General features: G+C 43.5%; 1 protein-coding gene across 1 annotated transcript; it reads left to right on the forward strand.

Annotated features, from left to right (window-relative positions):
• The first annotated feature begins 623 nt into the window (after positions 1–623).
• LOC122638320 lies at positions 624–21,623 on the forward strand. The gene is made up of 2 exons (XM_043831227.1): positions 624–1,473; positions 21,519–21,623. Exon 1 carries the CDS (start codon positions 668–670, stop codon positions 1,469–1,471), a length of 804 nt encoding a protein of 267 aa, XP_043687162.1. The 5' UTR covers positions 624–667; the 3' UTR covers positions 1,472–1,473; positions 21,519–21,623.
• Positions 21,624–21,856: the final 233 nt, after the last annotated feature.

Raw genomic sequence — 21,856 nt, forward strand, 5'->3', positions numbered from 1 at the left:
TTTCGTATGGGTGCCTTAAAATATTGGTAAACCTCTGAAGGTGACGCTGATAATTTTCTAATTATAAAAGATACCATTTGTATTTTATACTCATCTTCATTAAACTTTGAAACAAAGTTTGAATAACTATCCTTGTTTATTTTATGGGGAAAAAAATGCAACCTGATCGCCTAGGCACAGAATCTCCCTGTCGCTATGGAAAAGTGGAAATTACGTCCAAATTGATGTTTGTGCGCGCTTCCATTGGCCAGCGAACGTGCAGGCTTAGGAGATTAGACCGCCAAACAACGTTCTCTTGCCCGCCCTTATTTTATACTAAAATTTGGCCACCGAGAGGTATGTGGTACTGTGGGTGTTCAAAAGGCATTGTCACGCCTACTACGAAAGGACCCTATTCGTTTTTATATTTGATTTAATTTTGGTTTCCCATTCAAATTCTGAAACGTTTGAACGTTGAACCAGTTTTTGGTGTTTTTTTTTTTCCGTTTCCGTTTCAATTATGGTGCGGATTTGATCCGTTGAGGGCACGTTTGTCAACACCCCGAGAGCGTTTTCGGTGCTTTTTTGATGCGGAGTGAAATACTAGTCGAAGAGTCGAAGTTCGTTTGGTATCAGTTCACCTTTTTACCCCTTCCTCCCTCACTGGTTTGCGCTTTTGCAAGCAGCCATGGCCGATTTCTCATTCCTTTCTGATAGCAGTGACTCAGCAGTTGAAGAGATTCTTGCTCAAGCAATGGATCAATCCATTCTCGAACAGGTAGCGGCCATCAATTGCTCTGGTTTCTCAGAGTCTGTTCTCCCCACTGACCTCGAAACCAGATTTCGCAAACTCAAATCCTTCCCAGTAACAAACCAAAAGCAGAGAACTGGGGAAAACCATCTTCTATCTTCCAATTCCATGAAAAAAGAACCCACGAGCTTCAATCCACACATGAAGACACCCACCTCGTCGTCTAACGAAGCGACTGCTGATACCCAATCTCAAGAACAGTTGCAGAGCTCAAATAAAGGTATAGGAAGCCCAGATTCATTTTCTGATGTAGAAAATGTTGTTTCTACTTCTAAGAAATACAGTGAGAAAAAGGGCTTGAAGTCAAAATCGAAATCAAAAAGTGGGTCTACCTCATCATCTCCTTCTGCTTCTTCCGACTCCTCCGAAGTTTTATCTCCTCCTCGGCAGAAATGCTGGCTTTGGTGTTCGCCCAAGAAGGTATCCAGAAAAAAGGACAAGAAGAAGAGAGTGGAAGATCTCCTTGACACACTCGATTGGGATAAGGATGATGAGCTTTTGTCGGATTGGAGTATGTTTTCACCGAAAGACCAGCAAAAGAAGCTGAAGAAGGCATTGAAGGAGGAAGAGAAGGTTGCTAGGGAAGCTAAGAAAGTAGTGGAATGGGCTAAGCAGGCATCTGCTAGAATGAATGTGTCTGTGACTCCTGATGTTTCAAGTGATGATGAAAGATTCAAGTGATAGTAATAGTTTCTACTCATAGCTTTGTTTTTGCCGCTCTTTACCAAATTACAACTTCTATAGAAGGTTCTCAACCCAAAAAGAAATTTGGGGTGCCATAATCATGTTCTTCTATTGTACTCTCTGTTTTCTATTGTGGAATATTATTGGAAATACAATATATTAAGTGAAGAATTTCCAGTCGAATTGTGCTTTAGGGTTGAATTTTTATTTATAATGAATGCAGAAATGTTGTAAAATTGTGCTGTATGTCTTTATATTCTGTACTTTCTCTCCCATTTTTTAGCCATTTGATACATATCTCTCATGAATGAGCTTTTGAAGGGTTGACACTATTATAGCTTTACCACTGGATGGTTTAGGATCTCTTAATGCACATTTTCTAGTTACATGCCACTCATATTTCACAATGGAATGGCTTCCTATTTTTCTAAGATTACTATTATATTTCTTTCCCTTCCTTCCCTGCTGTGAATTTTGTGTAGTTCTTATAGGTTAATGAGAGGACATCATTTAAACACAATATAGGTGCAGCATATATAAAGGCATAAAGCTGCGTACATTTGACCCTCGAGTGCTCACTTGCTGAACGCTTGGTCATGGGTTCAAGTTCTGGAAACAGGGGTAAGACTGCCTACATTTGACCCTCCCCAGACCCTGCTAAACGCGGAGCCTTGTGCACTGGGTACAGCCTTTTTTTATAGGTGCAGTATGATTTCCTTTTTTGTGGTGGTTTGGTCTGTGGAGTGTTTTGGGTTGGCATGTATTTGTCGTTGTTAGTCCTAATGCCTCTTTGACTTGAAAGGTGCATTCTATGGTTCACAGAACTCCTGAAATCTTATGCAACAAAATAGAGATCTGACAATGCATGACATTAATGGTGAATCCACTCGACCTAAAATGCCGAGAACAGGACAGGACAATGAGGGAACCTCTATAGTATATGGCATCTCTTGAACGGATGAAAGGCACTAATAGGAGTTTTTTTCATTATTTTATTATAATTCATGGCTGGAATAGAACTTACGAATTCCAGTACAACTAGAGTCCTTTTTTATGTTTGTTTTCTTGAAGTCCTAGTTTGAATAAGATTCCCTCTTTTAGTCTGCATATGGAGAAATCCTAATCTGTTTGTTATTATTTTACTTTCCTATTGTGATCATTATCAGTCCCCATCATGATCTATATATATGTAAGGCTGTTTGCAGCCTAGCCCATGGTTTTACTAGTGAATGTGATTGGCTTTTGCCCTCTAAATTTGTGAGATTCAGAATGGCTATTGTGTGATTCAACAACCACTTTTGGTGAGATGCTAAGGCTTATTGGTGGGATTCCAGCCCAGGTTCGAGATTTCAGTTTCAACCTTAGCTTCGACCCTTGTCGAAACCGAAATATTCTGTTTTCGACCAAACTTTACATGTTTCGGCTTGCCATTTTCATTTGGCCCTTTCGGTGGTCAAATGTCCATATTTTAGCCTGAAACTTCAAGGAAACCCTAATTAAGCGTTTTTAAACATATTGGAACATTTAGATTATAAAAAAAAACACCCAAAATGGTAGTTTAATTTTGTACTCTAGGTTGGCAGTGTATGTTGTACCCTGATGTATACTTTCTAGCCCATTCTATACATAATTTAATATTAGAACACACGAAATTAAATGAAAACAACTAAAATATGCATTACGAATTAAGAAAATCTATCTAATATTATACAATGTCAAAGTGTTATAAGTACAAGTGTTGCAAGTAGTTAGGTACAAGTACATACCCAAGGTTAAAACACCCATACAAAATCGTTCCTCCAACTCTATGTTAGTTCCACATAGAGTTCTAGGAAGGCTTGAAACCTATATGGAAAAAGGGTATACCTCTAAGTTTGTATCTTACACAAATCTTGCTCAAATGTGGCAAATCAACGTTGTAGATGCATTGTAGTAGTCCCCAACACTTTGTTCCACCAAGAAATGTAGGTCATTTGGCAAAAAGTACTAAAAGTGTGTTTTTTTGGGGAGTTTTTCCCCTCTAACAGGCAAAACCACTTGAACCTCACAAAATGGGTTGAAAATTCAACCTTTCCGATTGAAACAGTTCTTTTATATGCACTGTTTTGTACCGAAACTGAAATTTCAGTCGAAACCCTGCATTCCTACTGAGTCGCACCCAGTTTCGTTTCGATGCAGATATATTTCACAAAATCTCTGTGGTTTCGACTGAGATTTCAGACTATGATTCCAACTTAGTTCCAGGTTTTAAGCTTGGTCCATATCCTTCTTCCGCTTTATTTTCAGTCTAGAAAATCAGATTAGTAAATTGATTTTTTCTCAGTTCATACGTATGCTATACTTGATTGGATCTGAGTTTTATCCATCAATACACCAATAGATTTTAGATCTGATCACATATGCAGTAACCGCACCTTATGCTTGATTGGTTCATGGTTTCAAAATTCAATTTTGCTGCCGTTTCTTAGAATGTTACTTCAGGTTGGATTCTCAGTTTGTTCTTCATTGAGGATCAGTTTTTTTTTTTCTCTGTTTCAGATTAGTATCTTATTACTATTTCTAGAATATTTTACTGTTTTGATCATCTTTGTTGGTTGATTTGATTCCATTATAATCTGCTATCAATATTCTGTTTTGGAAACCCTAAGCAGACTCCTATCTTTAGTAGGATACTTCCAAAGAACCAGAGCAGACCATCAGATGAGAATCATATTTTGAGTAGTTGTTCTACTCCATATCCCAGGCCTTAGACAAGAATTTCACCTTCATCTGAGATTTTTAAGTTATTATAATCTCCTGAAATCAGGTTACCTAGAAGGTAAACTTAAGTTGAAAGAGTACAGAAACTCAATCCCCACGTATTCTACGATTGACTTGCTTGTTTGGACAACTACTTTGACTGGTTTACTCTGATAAAGGACTGGAAAATAAGGCTCGCACAAACTAAACTGATGAAAACCAGCCAGAGAGTGGTGGAAGAATTATGAGAATAGTTTATGGCATATGACACAGTATTCACCACATGGGCATAGATAGATGAAAGAAGAGTTGAAGAACAAGTATCTTCCTCAAACTTCAAGAGTTTGCTTACATAATAATCTCAATACTCTACAACAAGGTAGCTTATCAGTCGAAGCATGTATGGAACAGTTTGACAGTCTTGTTGCATGGACGGGGAATTGAGGAAGATGACACACAACTAATCGCCCGATTTAAATCAGGTCTGAATCTGATATTCAAAAAGAGTTGAATGTTCACAAAGTGTATGATGTTCGGGATTGTTTTCACAAGGTTTTGAGAACTGAGGAAAATCTAAGAAGTCCCACGAAGAGCTTTAATTTTCAAGCAGGGGAGAACTGAAGACCACCTGCAGCTAATAGACCTATGGGCCGACAGTCTACTATCCCTAATTATAAAGGTAAAGCTCCTAGGACCTGTGGCAGTGACACTAAGTGCTATTATTGTAATAAATATAGGCACTTTGCAAAATTCTGCCCTATAGGACATAAGAATAGTAATGTAGTAGTTGTAGCTGTTGAGACTAATGATGCTACTGAGTTTTTTGAACCACATCCACCTGATGATGATGATGATGATGATGATGAGCTCTATGATGATGAGGGTGATGACACGTTGAGGTTCACGTGGTTAGTCACATTTTGATTGTTGAGATTAAAGGTGATAATTGGTGTTGTCGACACTATATTTTTTGCACAAGTATGATCAGTGGTCTGAAAGTAGCACAAGAAATTGTAGACTGCGGTAGTTGTGTCAATTTAGTTTCACATGCTTTCATTGACAAGGTTAAACTACGAAGGGAAAGCATCCACAATCTTACAAAGTTCCCTTTCTGAATGGAAACACTCTAGAGGAAAACCAGAGATGTCCTGTTCCACTCAAACTCCATGATTATGAAGATGAGGTATGGAATGATGTAATCCCAATGAAGCTGATAGATATTTAATTAGGCCGACCATCGTTGTTTGACAATGATACGTAGGTTGGTGGCAGGAAGAATCAATGCATCTTTACATTTAAAGAGAAGTAGTTTGTCTTCAATCCACATGAACATCCCAGCTGAGAAGGACTGGAGACATGAATTGAAGACTAGCTGAGAAAAATCTGGTAAGAAAGTAGATAGAGAAAAACAGGATGACAAGAAACTGCTAACTGTACTTCAGAAAGAGTTTTAAAGTCCAGCAAAGATACATGATTCATATTGGCTCTCATCACAAGGGAAGTAATCCCTCATCCTGAGGTCAAATTTCTCTAGCCAGTATGAGACTTGGTCTTGGACTTTGCAGAGCTAGTACCATATGAGTTACCCAATGAATTGGCTCCTATATGTGATATACAACATGCCATTGATTTAGTACCTGGATCCATACTACCAAATCTGCCCACTTATAGACTGAGCCCGACAGAGCATGTAGAGCTGAATCATCAAGTTGACGATTTGCTAAAGAAGGGTTTTATCCAGGAGAACATGAGCCCCTGTGCAGTACCAACCCTATACACACCGAAGAAAGATGGTCCATGGAATACATAGTTGTCAAGGTGCTGCCTAGGAGTTCAGGTGCCCCTTGCTGGATTATGTCTTGGGTCGTCAATGCGTCACCTAGGAGTCGCCTTCTTGTTGTCATCTATGCGTCCAGGCCCCCTCAACGCCTCGGGTCGCCTATTCGCTTGACAACTATGGTGGCGTATGTGCATTGATAGACAAGCCATCAACAAAATCACAATGAAGTATAGATTCCCCATCCACGGCTCAATGATATGCTTGATATGTCGTGCAGTGCTAACGTCTTCTAAAAAATTGATCTTAAAAGTGGATATCATCAAATTTGCATCCACCTAGCCAATGAGTGGAAGACTGCCTTTAAGATCTAGGAAGGACTTTACAAGTGGAAAGTTATATCCTTCGTTTGTACCAATGTGCCGAGTACTTTATGCGTGTTATAACTCAAGTGCTTTGTCCCTTTATTGGAAAATTTCTAGTTCATTTTTATGACATACTAATTTAAAGCAAGAAAGAAGAAGATCATTTAAGGCATCTAATGAGGATACTTTGAGTTGAAAAGCTCTATATTAATTCAAAGAAGTGCTCTTTCATGCTACCTATGGTTATAATCCTGGGTTCATTGCATCTTTGAGAGGTGTCAAGGCTGATCCAAAGAACATCAAAAGTATCCTAAACTTGTCGTACCTAAGATCCTTACTGAAGTTCTGAGTTTCCATGTCCTTGCTTCAATTTATCTTAGGTTCATCAAAAATTTTAGTTCAATCACTACACCGATCACTAAGTGTATGAAGTAGAGCAAGGGAAGTAGTTTGAGCGGACGCTTGCAGCTACCAGAGTTTTGAGCTTATTAAATGGAATCTGACTGAGGCTTCCTTTTACAGCTACCAAACTTTGACTGGGTGTTCGAGGAGGTGACAGACGCCTCACATGTTGGTATTAGAGTTCTCATGCTAGGAGGTACCCCAGATTCTAATAACAGATGACTGTGAAATATATTGCATCTTTGTTCTTTGAATAAAACCATGCTGTAATGTGAAGGCTTTTTCTCCTTTCATCAGCTCCCATTCCCCTTATGTACCATTGCAAAACTTGCAATTTTCATTTTCAAACATTTGACATCCTTCTGATTGACGTAGTACATTGACCGTCGTAGTCCTTTGTTTTGTGATTCCTCTAGTAGTTCTTACTTGTTCTCCATTAACTTGAGCAGCCCTTGTATCATTCATTTTCTTTGAATCCCGATTACCATTTCTTTATTCAGCCTTTATCTCTGCTTCAACTCTTACAGAGGATACTCCTATCATCTCACCTACGCTTTAACATTGTCCTACCCATTTACTAAAATCTCGAGAAGGCTCTTGTGCTAATGCTTGATGGTAAATGACCAAATCTTGAGAGCAGTTGATTAAGTTTTTTCTGCAGGTCTCTGTTCTGTTGATACAAAGGGTGTCCCTGGCACAATTGCAAAAAACTGATGATTGGTGAAGTCAATCTCTGTATTCTTAAAGTCCTCAATAGGATGCTTTTTATTTACAACAATTTCACGTTTCCATTGTCAGAGGTCGTGAGTTCTACTGAGTTCTGTCCAATTCTATCAGCAAACCTCTCAGGTTCAAAGACCCAATGTGTTATACCCGTACCCCGGGATATAATTAAATATCATTTCTTCTCGTGACGTGTAGATACCGCTGCCATGTATGCTGGTGACCTGTTCTCCATGATGGTCAAACCTAGCTACAAAATCGTTGACCACAACACGGGATTGCCTGTGGAGGAAAGATTCCTCAACCGCCAGTGGGGAAAGTTCGTTGACGGCGACTTCGTCGACTACCCTCCAAGTACCAGCCCGGGAAGCGAGGAGTTCAGGAGAGAGCATCCTGGACCGTCACCTCAGCTGGATATTTCGTTCGGTGATGAGCTTAGCATTGCCGTGGCGAAGCTGTTCGGGGTCATGGGTAATAAACCATGACAGGGGGAAAAGTAAGTTCTAGCCTCAAGTCTTATTAATTATTTTTCCCTTGGTAACCTCGGGCGCGGGTCCGGCTTGAACCGCCGAGCTATTTCATGAGAGAAGGGAATAATTTAAGTTCGGGTCCCGCGTACCTTTAGGAAGTACATTGGGGACTTATACCCATCTCATATGAGCCCATCTAAGAATGGGCTTTTCCCTAATTAAGGTTGTGGGCAGGCCCACTTAACCTATTGGCCCAATGGTGGGTTATTCCATCCACTTACCCACATAGGACTAATGGGTTGACCCATTAGGCCTCATGACCCATTTGACTTGAGGTACCCCAAATACCCATTTATTATAAAAGAAGAGGAGGAGGGGGAGAGAACATTACTTCTTCTTCAACATCCTCTTCTACCCTAAATCGTGGAGGAGAGAAAGAGGAGAGAAAGAGAAAGAGGAAGGAGAGAGAGGCTTGGAGGAAGGTGGAGACCCCATCTCTTGGGCAAGAAATCGTGGAGCTCTCATCTTGGGGGTAGGTAAGCTATTGAACCTTCTTCCTTCTTCTATTTTGGATTTCAAAAAGGGGTTGGGTAATGGGAGAGATTGACCTAGATCTCTCTTGGAACCTAGGGAGTAGATGGAGCTTTAAAGCCAAGCTATGGTGGAGTTAGTTCACTCCATTATGAGCTCTAATGTGAGGGTTCTCATTGCCATTTGGGGGATTTAAGGTTGGACCCTAAGGAGCTTAGGATAGAGTTTTCTAGAAGTCCTTGTGCTTTAAAAACCACTTGAAATGGGGTCCTTGGAGGGGAATCCTTCGGATTTTGGACTGAAGGTGTGAGGGTTACATGTGATTTCGGACTGCAAGAAACCCCCGAAACTACCTTCCCGAGAAGGATTCTGTGAAGGTCGGATTTACACTCGGATTCAGTTTTTCGAAACCACATCCGCATCCGACCTTGACTAAAACCGTCCCCGCTTCCTAGGATTTACATGTGGTTGCGAATTTGGGCATGAAACCACTCCTGCAACCACTTCGTCTCGAAACCTTATACTTAAGTGTTTATGGGAGATCTTTTGGGGATCCGTTCCTTTCGCTCGTTTAACCTTATTCCACTCTTTGTATAGGTTAAAATATTCACTTTTGTGGCTTATTGCTTGATCGAGGCGACAACTGATAAACTGGGTGCTTGGCGTATACGTTGTGAGTGGGTTTGGTTGTATGGGCTTGTTATTATTATTGCACTATATATTATGTACTCATTATAATTAATAAGCATGTTTGCGCATATTGCATAATTTTATATCTATTTGTTATAATGTTGATTGGTAATGTTGTATCTTGATGGGTCTCGGTGCCGGTGGGTACCGGTGCCGGAACCCCGAACTCTATAAACATTTATGAAGAAATTATGTTGAATGTCATGTTGAACTGTATGCGCCGTGCCGTGCTGGTAACCGGGCACTAAACCAGATGAAAAGTTGATGCGCCCGGATTACCTCTCGGGACGATAGGACTTGCATGTAGTATATTGTGGCTAGGATTTCACACCCTTATGCTACGACCCTTACCAACAGGGGTTTAGGTGTTGGGTAATCGTGACACCGGATTCGTGGAGGTGGGAGAGGCCAGTCATGGTAGTATTGGTTATCGTGGGTCCGCCACCGAGTGGTCTTGGAGGCTTCGATCGGCGTAGGTCCCACGTGACAATTGAGGTTTCATTGTGGCGATAAGTTAAGTGACCCACGTTGTCTCCCGAGTTGTCACGTAGCATATGCCATTGACTTAGTTGTTTGTTAGGTGGAAAATGAACTTAACATGTGCATGCATCATTGGACTATGTGAATTGCGTGTTTGTGCATTCCCATCCCCTCACCGGCTCAGTGGAGCTAACCCCTCGTGCGCACATTTTTTAGATTATGGTGCAGTGACGGATATCTCGCGGGACTTGGAGTTCAGCCCTCGGGATACGATGAGATCGGTGAGGAGGAACCGGAGGCCGTGTTTGAGGAACATGGCGACGGGTGTCCTTGCGATGATTGTGCCTACGGGCCGTGAGGATATTCGGGACTCGATCCCTTTTGATTACTTTTGAGGCTAAGGCCTATGGTGAAATACTTCTGTAATACCATTTTTGATAGTTATTAGATGATCATTGGAAATGTAACTAATTCATCGTATTTATCATCTAGCTTTGAACATCTTGTAACTATTCGATTTATACGCTCCGCAATACTACTCGATCATTGGAATGTAATATTCCTCTTTCTCGCATTCTAATATTATATTGTGTTAATATTGGATATGATCATGCGTTGGGACACCGTGTCGTTGATCCGGGCGGTTTAGTAGGATGACACGCGTCGTCCTAGTCACCCTTTATATGATATTATATTCCTTATCCGGAATAGGGCGTGACAGCGTGGTATCGAGCGAGATGCCTGCACGACCACACGCCTAGCGGATTGTGATTTACTCGACACAATAGGTTGCTAAAATAAAAGCTTCTAACAATGCATAATTGGAATACGCGAATCTTTGGGAGAAGACTAGCTTAGGGAGAAAGCCAAGACAATAGCAATTAATAGGCACAACAGTGAAATGAAAGACATGTGTATATAATTATAGATATATTCCTTAATTTCAAATTTGTTAATACATTTTCATAAGCCAAACGAGTGATTACAACAAAATTCATTGAACCTGGAGACTTGAGTTCTTACAACCAAGAAAAAAAAAAAAAAAAAAAAAATTTTTTGCATGGTAAGACAAAAAGCTAGGGGTCCATTGAGAGCATGGTGGGAATGGACAGGAGGTCATCGCTCCATCTCATCATCACTACTTGGCTCGTCCTCCGTGCCCTCATCATGGAGGTAGGAGTGCAAGTCCTCCATCTGCCGCTCGAGGCTCTCCATGCGTCCTGCCTCGATGCATCGAGCCTAGTGTTCACTCCTTCAAACCCCCGAGCCATGTTGGTGCTCATCGGCCCAGAGTTGCAAGAATCCTATCGATGTCGGACCCACTAGGAGCAAGGTGCGGATGAAGAGGCCGCATGCACAGGCGAGGAGGAGGCTCCTGCACTCGAGGCTCGGGCCCGTGACCCTCTCTTGGGACCAATGGCTCCCCATCACTATATGCATCCATCGCACTGTCGCATCCTCGCCCTCTGCTTACGATCTAGAGGTGGATCTTCGGTTAAGTCTTGATCCTCCTCACTCAAGTCAACTCCAAAATGCTGGAAAATAGTGGTGAGCAACCTCCCATAGGGTAAATCTAAGTTCCTCCTGGGATTTCGCCCGCATGATCCATAGTCCGCATGATAATGTAGGGCAGCGAGATGGGAATGCCTTTGTAGAGGTGATAGGCCACATAGCCTACGAAGATGGAAGGCATGGTGCGGTGACCGGCTATAGGCACGATGTTGTCTCGCACAATCCGACTCAAGTATCCGGGAGAATTGGCAAAAGAAGTCTCGAGCACTTTCTTCTCGAATGCCCCACGTGTAAGCTCCCTGTATAACTCCCTGTATGCCTCTCTCCCGAGAAAGGAGTAGGGATTCTTCCATGGTGCGCAGAGGTCTTCTCTCCCAGATGGCTACATTGAGGATGCCCGCCAACCGTGCCCCTGTGAAGGATATGGTGACTCCCTTGACATAAGAGAGGATCCGGTAATCTCGCGTGCCTAGGTTCTCGGTGTGCAAGGTTGGCGTAGAAGTGACGAACGAGCTTGGGATAGAATGGCTCTGGAAGGTTGAGGAGGTTGGACCACCCCGGTGCTTCAAATCTCGGCCCTACCTTGTAGGCCTTGAGGTCTTCCAAGACCACATCTCTTCCCTCCAAGATATTCTTAAAGCGAAAGTGGTCTTGGTACATCTCCTGTTTCTCTAGGTCTTGGAACCATTTCGTATCCAAAGCAAGCTGGGGCAGCTTGTTCGGCCCGTGCACGCCTTGTTCTAGGAGCCATTTAGATTCCCTAACCTCGCAACCAAGGAAGGCCAAGAATACGAAACACATTAAGTCCATGCTTGGATATTAAGGTCTAAGCAAATATACAATGAAAAGAAACAAGGCAGTAGAACCTAGACCTTGATGCATGGCCACTATGTAGAAGCAATCATAGAGGATAAAGGTACATGGCCACATTATGCTTGGAGAAGCATTATATCATACAAGCAATTAGTTCAAACAAAATTGGACTGAATTGAAAACAAAATTATACTATGAACCCAAAGAGGAAATTTTCAGAATTTGGTTGGAAGTTGAATGATATAGTACACAATATATATACATGGCCATAGTACACCTAACACATGAAGTTTATACTAAATACCTAGTTCAAGCAATATATGGAGCTAAATTGTGGTAAATAATGCTTGAATCTCTAAAAGAAAATTCAGATGTGATTCTTGAAGTTCCAATTTGCAAGAAATAAATAAGTAATGGCTTGAGACAACCCCAAATGATATACACCAAGCCTACCTAGCAAAACCGAACTTGAATTGGGCAAAAAGACATAGAATTTCGGTTAGGGTTTGGGGATTTCTCCAAAATCCAACCCAAACCCTTGGTGAAGGTGCAAAATTGGGGGAAATACCTCAACTAGGTTGCATATGATGGGAAACGAATGGAGAATGGACAATAATCCATCTATTTAGCTAGGAGAAAACAAAAAAACCCAAATCTTGTAAACCCGAAATCAATTTTGGGGTTTCTCCATAAGAGAAGTCGAAAGGAGAAAGAGATAGATCGATAGAGAGGGAAGAGGGCATACCTGAACTCGATCGGATCTGTTGTGCGTGGATTGAGTGCCAAAAATCCACCTAGAAGGGAGAGGGAGCAAGGAACGAGTGCGGTTTTGGGTTCTCCAGAGCGTAGGGGGTGTTTGGAAAAAGAAATTTGGGTTTTGAAAGAGAGTTCGAGTGAGAAATTCTGTTTTTAGGCCATGCGGTTTTACACTCGGATGCAAGATTTTGAATCCGACTGTGAATCCGCGGATTCCCGAGACCAGCCTTTGGTCCTGTGAAGGTCGGATTTACACTCGGATGCAGCCTAGTGAAACCGCATGTAAATCCGACCCTGCCAGAAAAGGTTTTTTTGGCCCTGTTTTGCTTAACCAACTTGTTTCTAATGTTTATTACCCTCATAATTGCTTCCCTTACCCCTCGTGTAACCTATGTTTACCTTTGCAAATCGATTTTTTGATTGGTTTGCTTAATATTGCAATTGTGCCTATAACTGTGGGTGTTGACTGTAACCAGGTGTGAACCATGGTTAATACACGGTCAAATGCCAACCGTTCTCCTGCTAGGGAAGAGGCCGGTGAGGCTTCGAATACGGTTCTACCGGTAGCACCGCCAATTAGTAATAATGCGGATGTCGCCGCGTTGTTGAGCAATAGGTTGCAATCCATGGAACGAGAGCATAGGGAGGCGCAACAAGAGCAGCGCCAATTTATGCAAAACATGACGGCTATGTTCCAAGCCTTTGTTAGGGAAAGGCAGCCAGTGCCTCCTCCCGTGCAAGTCAATCCTCCCCCACCCCCCCGTGGGTTCTGCATTGTACCTAGTGTTCCTCTCGGCTCAAGCCACCGGGAATTCCTTTGACACAAGAGGTGCCAAGACCTATTCTACCTTCCACTTCTGTGGCTCCTTCGGTCCAAGCGGTGACTCCGGCTTGGGTGGATGCTGCTAGGTTATCGGAGAGATTTCAGAAACATCGTCCTCCAACCTTCTACAAGATGGCCCATGATTCCTTTTTCCCGGCAACATTTATAAGGGATCTTGAGAGAATCTTTGAAGTGATACGGTGCAATGACACGGACAAGATCCGGTGTGCTACCTACCGACTCGGGGTGATTTCGATGCGTGGTGGCTCTCCTCTAAAGACCATTTTTGGGCAACTCACCCGGAGAGGCAACTTGGGCTCAATTCAAGGAAGTCTTCTTCAAAAATTTCTTCCCTCAAAACTTCCGTGATAGGAAGGAGTCTGAGTTTATGAGCTTCTTTCAAGGATCCAAATCGGTCCTTGAGTACCAGCAAGCTTTTGAGGAGCTGTTTTACTTCGCCCCGGTACACATGAAGGCCGAGAATGTGAAGGCTAGGAAGTTTGAGAAGGGGCTTAGACCTAGCATTAGTACTTCTGTGGTGCTACACAAGTACCCTACTTATGCTGAGACGGTCCAAGCCGCTAAGGTGATTGAGGACCAGCAGAGAGAGAATTACAGGGCCATTCAGGCTGGTAAAAGGCCCATGACCTCTCACGAACCTAGGGGATCCACAAAATTCCAAAAGAGAGGATCTTACACTACTACTTTTCCGGTCCAGTCCCGGAGGTCAGATGCAGTGCAAGCACCCAGGCCTACATCAACTCCTCACTATGGTTCCCAGACTCTCATATGTTACAATTGCAAGGAGTCCGGGCATATGGTTCGAGACTGTCCTCATCCGCGGATGATAGGTCCTCCAGGTGCAGCTACACAAAAGGCACCCCAAGCCAAGGCAGTTGTGCGTTCTCTTCTTCCTGCTCCGGCCCATAGATCTCAAGGTCGGGTGTATTCTGTGACAAATGAAGAGGCCCAGGCCGATCCCAGTGTTATTACAGGTAATGCACTCTACTCTTAAGATGTGCATATAATAGCTTTTGTTTCTATGATTGGTTGTCTGTTGCTTGTCAGGTGTCGTTCTTGTTTGCTCTCAGCCTGCTTATGCTTTATTTGATTCGGGGGCATCACACTCTTTTGTGTCCCCTAGTTTTGCTAAGAAGATGTCCATTGAACCAAAGCTAATGGCCCAGAAACTGATAGTCAGTACACCAACGGGTAGCAAGGTTGAACTTAACTCGGTTTGTGATCCTTGCCCGGTATGTGTGGGTGGTCATGGACTCGAAGCAAGCTTAGTATGCTGGATATGAAAGACTTTGATGTGATTTTGGGAATGGATTGGCTATCAACTCACAAAGCCGTCTAATGCTTCAGAGAGGAAGGTTCTATTCAAACCAGTGAAGGTGAAGAGTTTGTGTTTATGGGTACTAAGCGGGAGAGACCCAAGAAAGTTATCATCTCTGCCCTCCAAGTACAGAAGTTGTTGGCAGAGGGATGTCAGTGTTATCTAGCATCTGTGATAGACACTGAAGCCAAAGCGAGGCCTTTGGAAGAGTTGCACGTGGTGAAAGACTTTCCGGATGTCTTTCCGAAGATCTAACGCGGTTGCCACCCGGATCGCGAGACGAGTTCATGATAGATCGATTCCTGGTGCAGCCCAAGATATCAAGGCACCTTACAGGATGGCCCCAACTGAGTTAAAGGAGCTACAAGAGCAGTTGAATGACCTGTTGAAGAAGGGTTTCATTAGACCCAGTGTATCTCCTTGGGGAGCACCTGTGTTGTTTGTGAAAAAGAAGGACGGTAGTATGCGTCTGTGCATTGACTACCGTGAGCTCAACAAATTGACAATCAAGAACCGGTATCCTTTGCCTAGGATCGATGACCTATTCGATCAACTACGGAGTGCGAAGGTGTTCTCGAAAATTGATCTCCGGTCAGGGTACCATCGATTGAAGATCGAAATAGTGATATCGGCAAGACAAAGATTCGAGATCTCGCTATGGTCATTATGAGTTCTTGGTCATGTCCTTCGGGCTGACCAATGCCCCGGCCGCCTTTATGGAGTTGATGAACCGGGTGTTCCACGATGTTCTAGACAAGTATGTCATTGTCTTCATTGATGACATCTTGGTCTATTCCAAGAGCGAGGAGGAGCACGGACCATCTTCGCCTAGTATTACAACGCCTAAGGAGAAACGAGTTGTACGCCAAATTCGTAAGTGTGAGTTTTGGCTACAACAGGTGGCATTCGGGACACCTTGTTTCTCGGTAAGGGTATAGAGGTTGACCCTGGCAAGGTGAAGTCGATAGTTGGTGGGCGATACCCAAGAATGTGGCAGACATTCGTAGTTTCCTGGGACTAGCTGGCTATTACAGGAGATTTATTGAGAACTTCTCAAGGCTCTCCGCTCCTATGACACGACTGACCCGAAAGGGAGTGAAGTTCGAGTGGTCTGATAGCTGTGAAAAGAGCTTCCAAGAGCTCAAGCAGAGGCTGGTTTCCGCTCCAGTACTTACCATTCCTAATGATGCATCGGAGGGATGGTAGTCTCTGATGATGCATCTAAAATGGGTTTGGGTTGTGTTCTAATGCAAGATGGGAAGGTAGTGGCCTATGCTTCTCGGCAATTGAAGGACTATGAGAAGAACTACCCGACCCATGATTTGGAGCTTGCCGCTGTGGTTTTCGCTCTGAAGATCTGGAGACATTATTTATATGGTGAGAAGAGCGAAATATACAGTGATCACAAGAGCCTCAAATACTTCTTTACACAAAAGGAGCTCAATATGAGGCAGCGACGGTGGTTGGAGTTGTTGAAAGATTATGATTGTACTATCCATTACCACCCAGGCAAGGCAAATGTAGTAGCGGATGCGCTGAGCCGGAAATCTCGGTCCTTGTCACTGGCATCACTAGCAACAGTGAGAAACTCATCGAGGAAGCTAGAAGGATGGACCGGAATTCTGGTTGATGGTGTTACCTTATCTCTATCGGCTTTATCAATACAATCCACACTTGGTAGGGCGAATTCAATCAGCCCAGGCTTCGATGAGGAGATTCAAAAGGTTATTGAGGCTATCAAGGGGGACACGCAGCGGGAGCTGGATTTTACTTTAACGAGAGTGGTGTTCTCATGTTCGGAACGGCTATGTGTTCCTAGTAACCCTCGTTGAGGAAGGAAGTGTTAGTCGAGGCCCATGACTCTCCCTATTCTATTCATCCAGGTAGTACGAAGATGTATAGAGATCGAAGGAATATTTTGGTGGAGTGGAATGAAGAGGGATGTGGTGAGTATGTGGCAAAATGTCTTACTTGTCACAGTGAAGGCGGACAGACAGCGACCTCATGGCCTCTTACGGTCATTGCTGCTTCAGAGTGGAAGTGGGAGCATGTTACCATGGATTTTGTCAGGGTTGCCCCGCACGCCTAGAGGTGTCGATACCATATGGGTTGTCGTTGATGATTGACAAAGACGGCTCACTTCATCCCCATGAAGATTACCTATTCGATGGACAAGCGGCTCGCTTGTACATTGATAATGTAGTTCGTCTACACGGAGTTCTGTCAAGCATCATCTCCGATCGGGATCCCGGATTTACATCTAAGTTCGGGAGGTTTTCGAAGGCAATGGGTACATCTTGTTGAGTTTTAGTACAGCCTTCCACCCTCAAACCGACGGACAATCGGAGAGGACTATTCGAGACATTAGAAGATATGCTCCGAGCTTGTGCCATTGATATGCAAGGCGGTGGGACGAGCATCTCACTTATTGAGTTTGCTTACAATAACGATTACCGTGCTACTATAGGCATGGCACCGTTTGAGGCTCGAGTATGGGAAGAAGTGTCGGACACCGTTATATTGGGACGAAGTAGGTGAACGGCGTATTCTTGGACCCGAGTTGATTGGGCAACATGCGAGAAGGTGGACTTGATTCGTGAGCGGATCAAGGCGGCTCGACCCAGCAGCGAAGGGTTATGCGGACTTGAGACGGAAGGACCTTGAGTTCACCGTTGGCGATAAAGTGTTCCTTAAGGTATCACCCTCCAAAGGGGTGATGCGTTTCAAACAAGAAGGGCAAGTGAGTCCGAGATTTATAGGACCTTTTGAGATCCTTGCACGGATTGGACCGGTGGCATATCGGTTAGCACTCCCTCCATCTTTAGAAGGTGTGCACGACGTCTTCCACGTGTCTATGTTGAGGAAGTATGTCCATGATCCAAGCCATGTATTGACGCATGAACCACGGAACTTGCGGCCGACATGTCCTATAAAGAGCACTTGAAAAGATTTTGGACAGCAAGGTTGTTCATCTTCGCAACGGCCCATTCATTATGTGAAGATAAAATGGTGCAACCATCCAGGAAGAGGAAGCTTCTTGGGAGGCAGAGGTAGAAATGCGGGCGAAATACCCTTTTCTTGCCTATTTACAAGGTACGTCAAATTTCGAGGACGAAATTTCTTATAAGGTGGGGGGATGTTATACCGTACCGGGATATAATTAAATATCATTTCTTCTCGTGACGTGTAGATACCCATCGCCATGTATGCCGGTGACCTGTTCTCCATGATGGTCAAACCTAGCTACAAAATCGTTGACCACAACACGGGATTGCCTGTGGAGGAAAGATTCCTCAACCGCCAGTGGGGAAAGTTCGTTGACGGCGACTTCGTCGACTACCCTCCAAGTACCAGCCCGGAAGCGAGGAGTTCAGGAGAGAGCATCCTGGACCGTCACCCATTTGGATATTTCGTTCGGTGATGAGCTTAGCATTGCCGTGGCGAAGCTGTTCGGGGTCATGGGTAATAAACCATGACAGGGGGAAAAGTAAGTTCTAGCCTCAAGTCTTATTAATTATTTTTCCCTTGGTAACCTCGAAGTGCGGGTCCGGGCTTGAACCGCTCGAGCTATTTCATGAGAGAAGGGAATAATTTAAGTTCGGGTCCCGCGTACCTTTAGGAAGTACATTGGGGACTTATACCCATCTCATATGAGCCCATCTAAGAATGGGCTTTTCCCTAATTAAGGTTGTGGGCAGGCCCACTTAACCTATTGGCCCAATGGTGGGTTATTCCATCCACTTACCCACATAGGACTAATGGGTTGACCCATTAGGCCTCATGACCCATTTGACTTGAGGTACCCCAAATACCCATTTATTATAAAAGAAGAGGAGGAGGGGGAGAGAACATTACTTCTTCTTCAACATCCTCTTCTACCCTAAATCGTGGAGGAGAGAAAGAGGAGAGAAAGAGAAAGAGGAAGGAGAGAGAGGCTTGGAGGAAGGTGGAGACCCCATCTCTTGGGCAGAAATCGTGGAGCTCTCATCTTGGGGGTAGGTAAGCTTCTTCCTTCTTCTATTTTGGATTTCAAAAAGGGGTTGGGTAATGGGAGAGATTGACCTAGATCTCTCTTGGAACCTAGGGAGTAGATGGAGCTTTAAAGCCAAGCTATGGTGGAGTTAGTTCACTCCATTATGAGCTCTAATGTGAGGGTTCTCATTGCCATTTGGGGGATTTAAGGTTGGACCCTAAGGAGCTTAGGATAGAGTTTTCTAGAAGTCCTTGTGCTTTAAAAACCACTTGAAATGGGGTCCTTGGAGGGGAATCCTTCGGATTTTGGACCTGAAGGTGTGAGGGTTACATGTGATTTCAGACCTGCAAGAAACCCCCCTGAAACTACCTTCCCGAGAAGGATTCTGTGAAGGTCGGATTTACACTCGGATTCAGTTTTTCTGAAACCACATCTGCATCCGACCTTGACTAAAACTGTCCCGGTTTCCTAGGATTTACATGTGGTTGCAGAATTTGGGCATGAAACCACTCCTGCAACCACTTCGTCTCTGAAACCTTATACTTAAGTGTTTATGGGAGATCTTTTGGGGATCCGTTCCTTTCGCTCGTTTAACCTTATTCCACTCTTTGTATAGGTTAAAATATTCACTTTTGTGGCTTATTGCTTGATCGAGGCGACAACTGATAAACTGGGTGCTTGGCGTATACGTTGTGAGTGGGTTTGGTTGTATGGGCTTGTTATTATTATTGCACTATATATTATGTACTCATTATAATTAATAAGCATGTTTGCGCATATTGCATAATTTTATATCTATTTGTTATAATGTTGATTGGTAATGTTGTATCTTGATGGGTCTCGGTGCCGGTGGGTACCGGTCTTTAACCCCGAACTCTATAAACATTTATGAAGAAATTATGTTGAATGTCATGTTGAAGCTGTAGTGCCGTGCCGTCTTGGCTTGGGCACTAAACCAGATGAAAAGTTGATGCGCCCGGATTACCTCTCGGGACGATAGGACTTGCATGTAGTATATTGTGGCTAGGATTTCACACCTTTATGCTACGACCCTTACCAAAGGGGTTTAGGTGTTGGGTAATCAGTACACGGATTACTCGTGGAGGTGGGAGAGGCCGATCATGGTAGTATTGGTTATCGGGGTCCGCCACTGAGTGGTCTTGGAGGCTTCGATGGCGTAGGTCCCACGTGACAATTGAGGTTTCATTGTGGCGATAAGTTAAGTGACCCACAGTGTCTCCCGAGTTGTCACAGTAGCATATGCCATTGACTTAGTTGTTTGTTAGGTGGAAAAATGAACTTAACATGTGCATGCATCATTGGACTATGTGAATTGCGTGTTTGTGCATTCCCATCCCCTCACTGGCTCAGTGGAGCTAACCCCCTCGTGCGCACATTTTTTAGATTATGGTGCAGGTGACGGATATCTCGCGGGACTTGGAGTTCAGCCCTCGGGATACGATGAGATCGGTGAGGAGGAACCGGAGGCCGTGTTTGAGGAACATGGCGACGGGTGTCCTTGCGATGATTGTGCCTACGGGCGTGAGGATATTCGGGACTCGATCCCTTTTTGATTACTTTTGAGGCTAAGGCCTATGGTGAAATACTTACTGTAATACCATTTTTGATAGTTATTAGATGATCATTGGAAATGTAACTAATTACTGTATTTATCATCTAGCTTTGAACATCTTGTAACTATTCGATTTATACGCTTCCGCAATACTACTGATCATTGGAATGTAATATTCCTCTTTTCTGCATTCTAATATTATATTGTGTTAATATTGGATATGACTGTGCGTTGGGACACTGTGTCAGTGATCCGGGCGGTTTAGTAGGATGACACGCGTCGTCCTAGTCACCCTTTATATGATATTATATTCCTTGTCTGGAATAGGGGCGTGACACAATGATACAGCAGTGAAGAGTCCTTCATTTTTTCGACCAACCATAGCTAGGGTTTATGTGGGCCATTGCTGAATTGGAGAAAGAGGAAGGTTACTACGCTTCTATTTTCCCAGGCTACTGTGTTGTGCACATATTTTTTCTGTTTTCAGTTTCTTCATCTCAACCTCCTTTGCAAGATCAAAGGTGACAATCAGGTATGGAGCCTCAAGCCTTTTGTAGTGAGATGCTACCTGTAGGGAAATGGTTATGGAAATTTTTATCGTAGTATTATGCAAATCCGAAATAGGATTGTAATACTCCCATTTGTTGGCATACCCTCCTGTGTCCATTTACCCTATTGTGGTCCCTGATTTTTCAATACCTTGTTTTGCCACTTGGCAAACTCGGATTGGGCTGAAACTTGACAGGTGAATCTTAGAGTCCACACAATTTCAGCCGTACCTGAATTGCCACATGGCAGTTATTGGAGTGCATGCTGGTCTACTTCTGCGTGAGGGCATGCCAAGCCCCCGCTCTGTATGCTTACCAAATGAAGAGGGGGGGGGAAGTCTCTCGGCATCATAAAGTCTGCAGAGGCTTTTGGACTGGCAATCTTAACTGAAGCTTATTGTATTGAATTGGAGCAAGGCATTGGTTGGTGGTACTTTCCTATTCCACAGTTTTTTTATGAGTCTCTACTTTAGTTTAAATTTTGAACTCTTGAGTCATCTTGTTCTATTAGTTGGATAAATTTGTTGCAGCATTTGGGTCTATCATCATGAAGAAACTTACATGGTCAGCTGTGGTTTATCTTTCTGTTCCACTTCTCAACACCTATTGGCTTCTTGGTTCTTTTGGGATGCCAGTCCATGGGCATGGGCTGCCTAGACCAACTCCATGAGAACTCCACTTGCTTGTACATCATGAACTAACCTGTTGAAGGAAAACTGCTCTCAGGAGGTGAGTTGTTTTGAGCGTCAGGGTTTTGCCAAAGTTAACATTACCTTGGACCTTGGTCCCGTTGTCCCACGCTAGTTTCTTCTTTGAGGACATTGAAGGCTAATCCTTTCATCGGGTCTCATGTACTAGCTACAATTTA

This window comes from Telopea speciosissima, chromosome 8 (genome assembly GCF_018873765.1).
Source record: "Telopea speciosissima isolate NSW1024214 ecotype Mountain lineage chromosome 8, Tspe_v1, whole genome shotgun sequence".
NCBI classification, from domain to species: domain Eukaryota; kingdom Viridiplantae; phylum Streptophyta; class Magnoliopsida; order Proteales; family Proteaceae; genus Telopea; species Telopea speciosissima.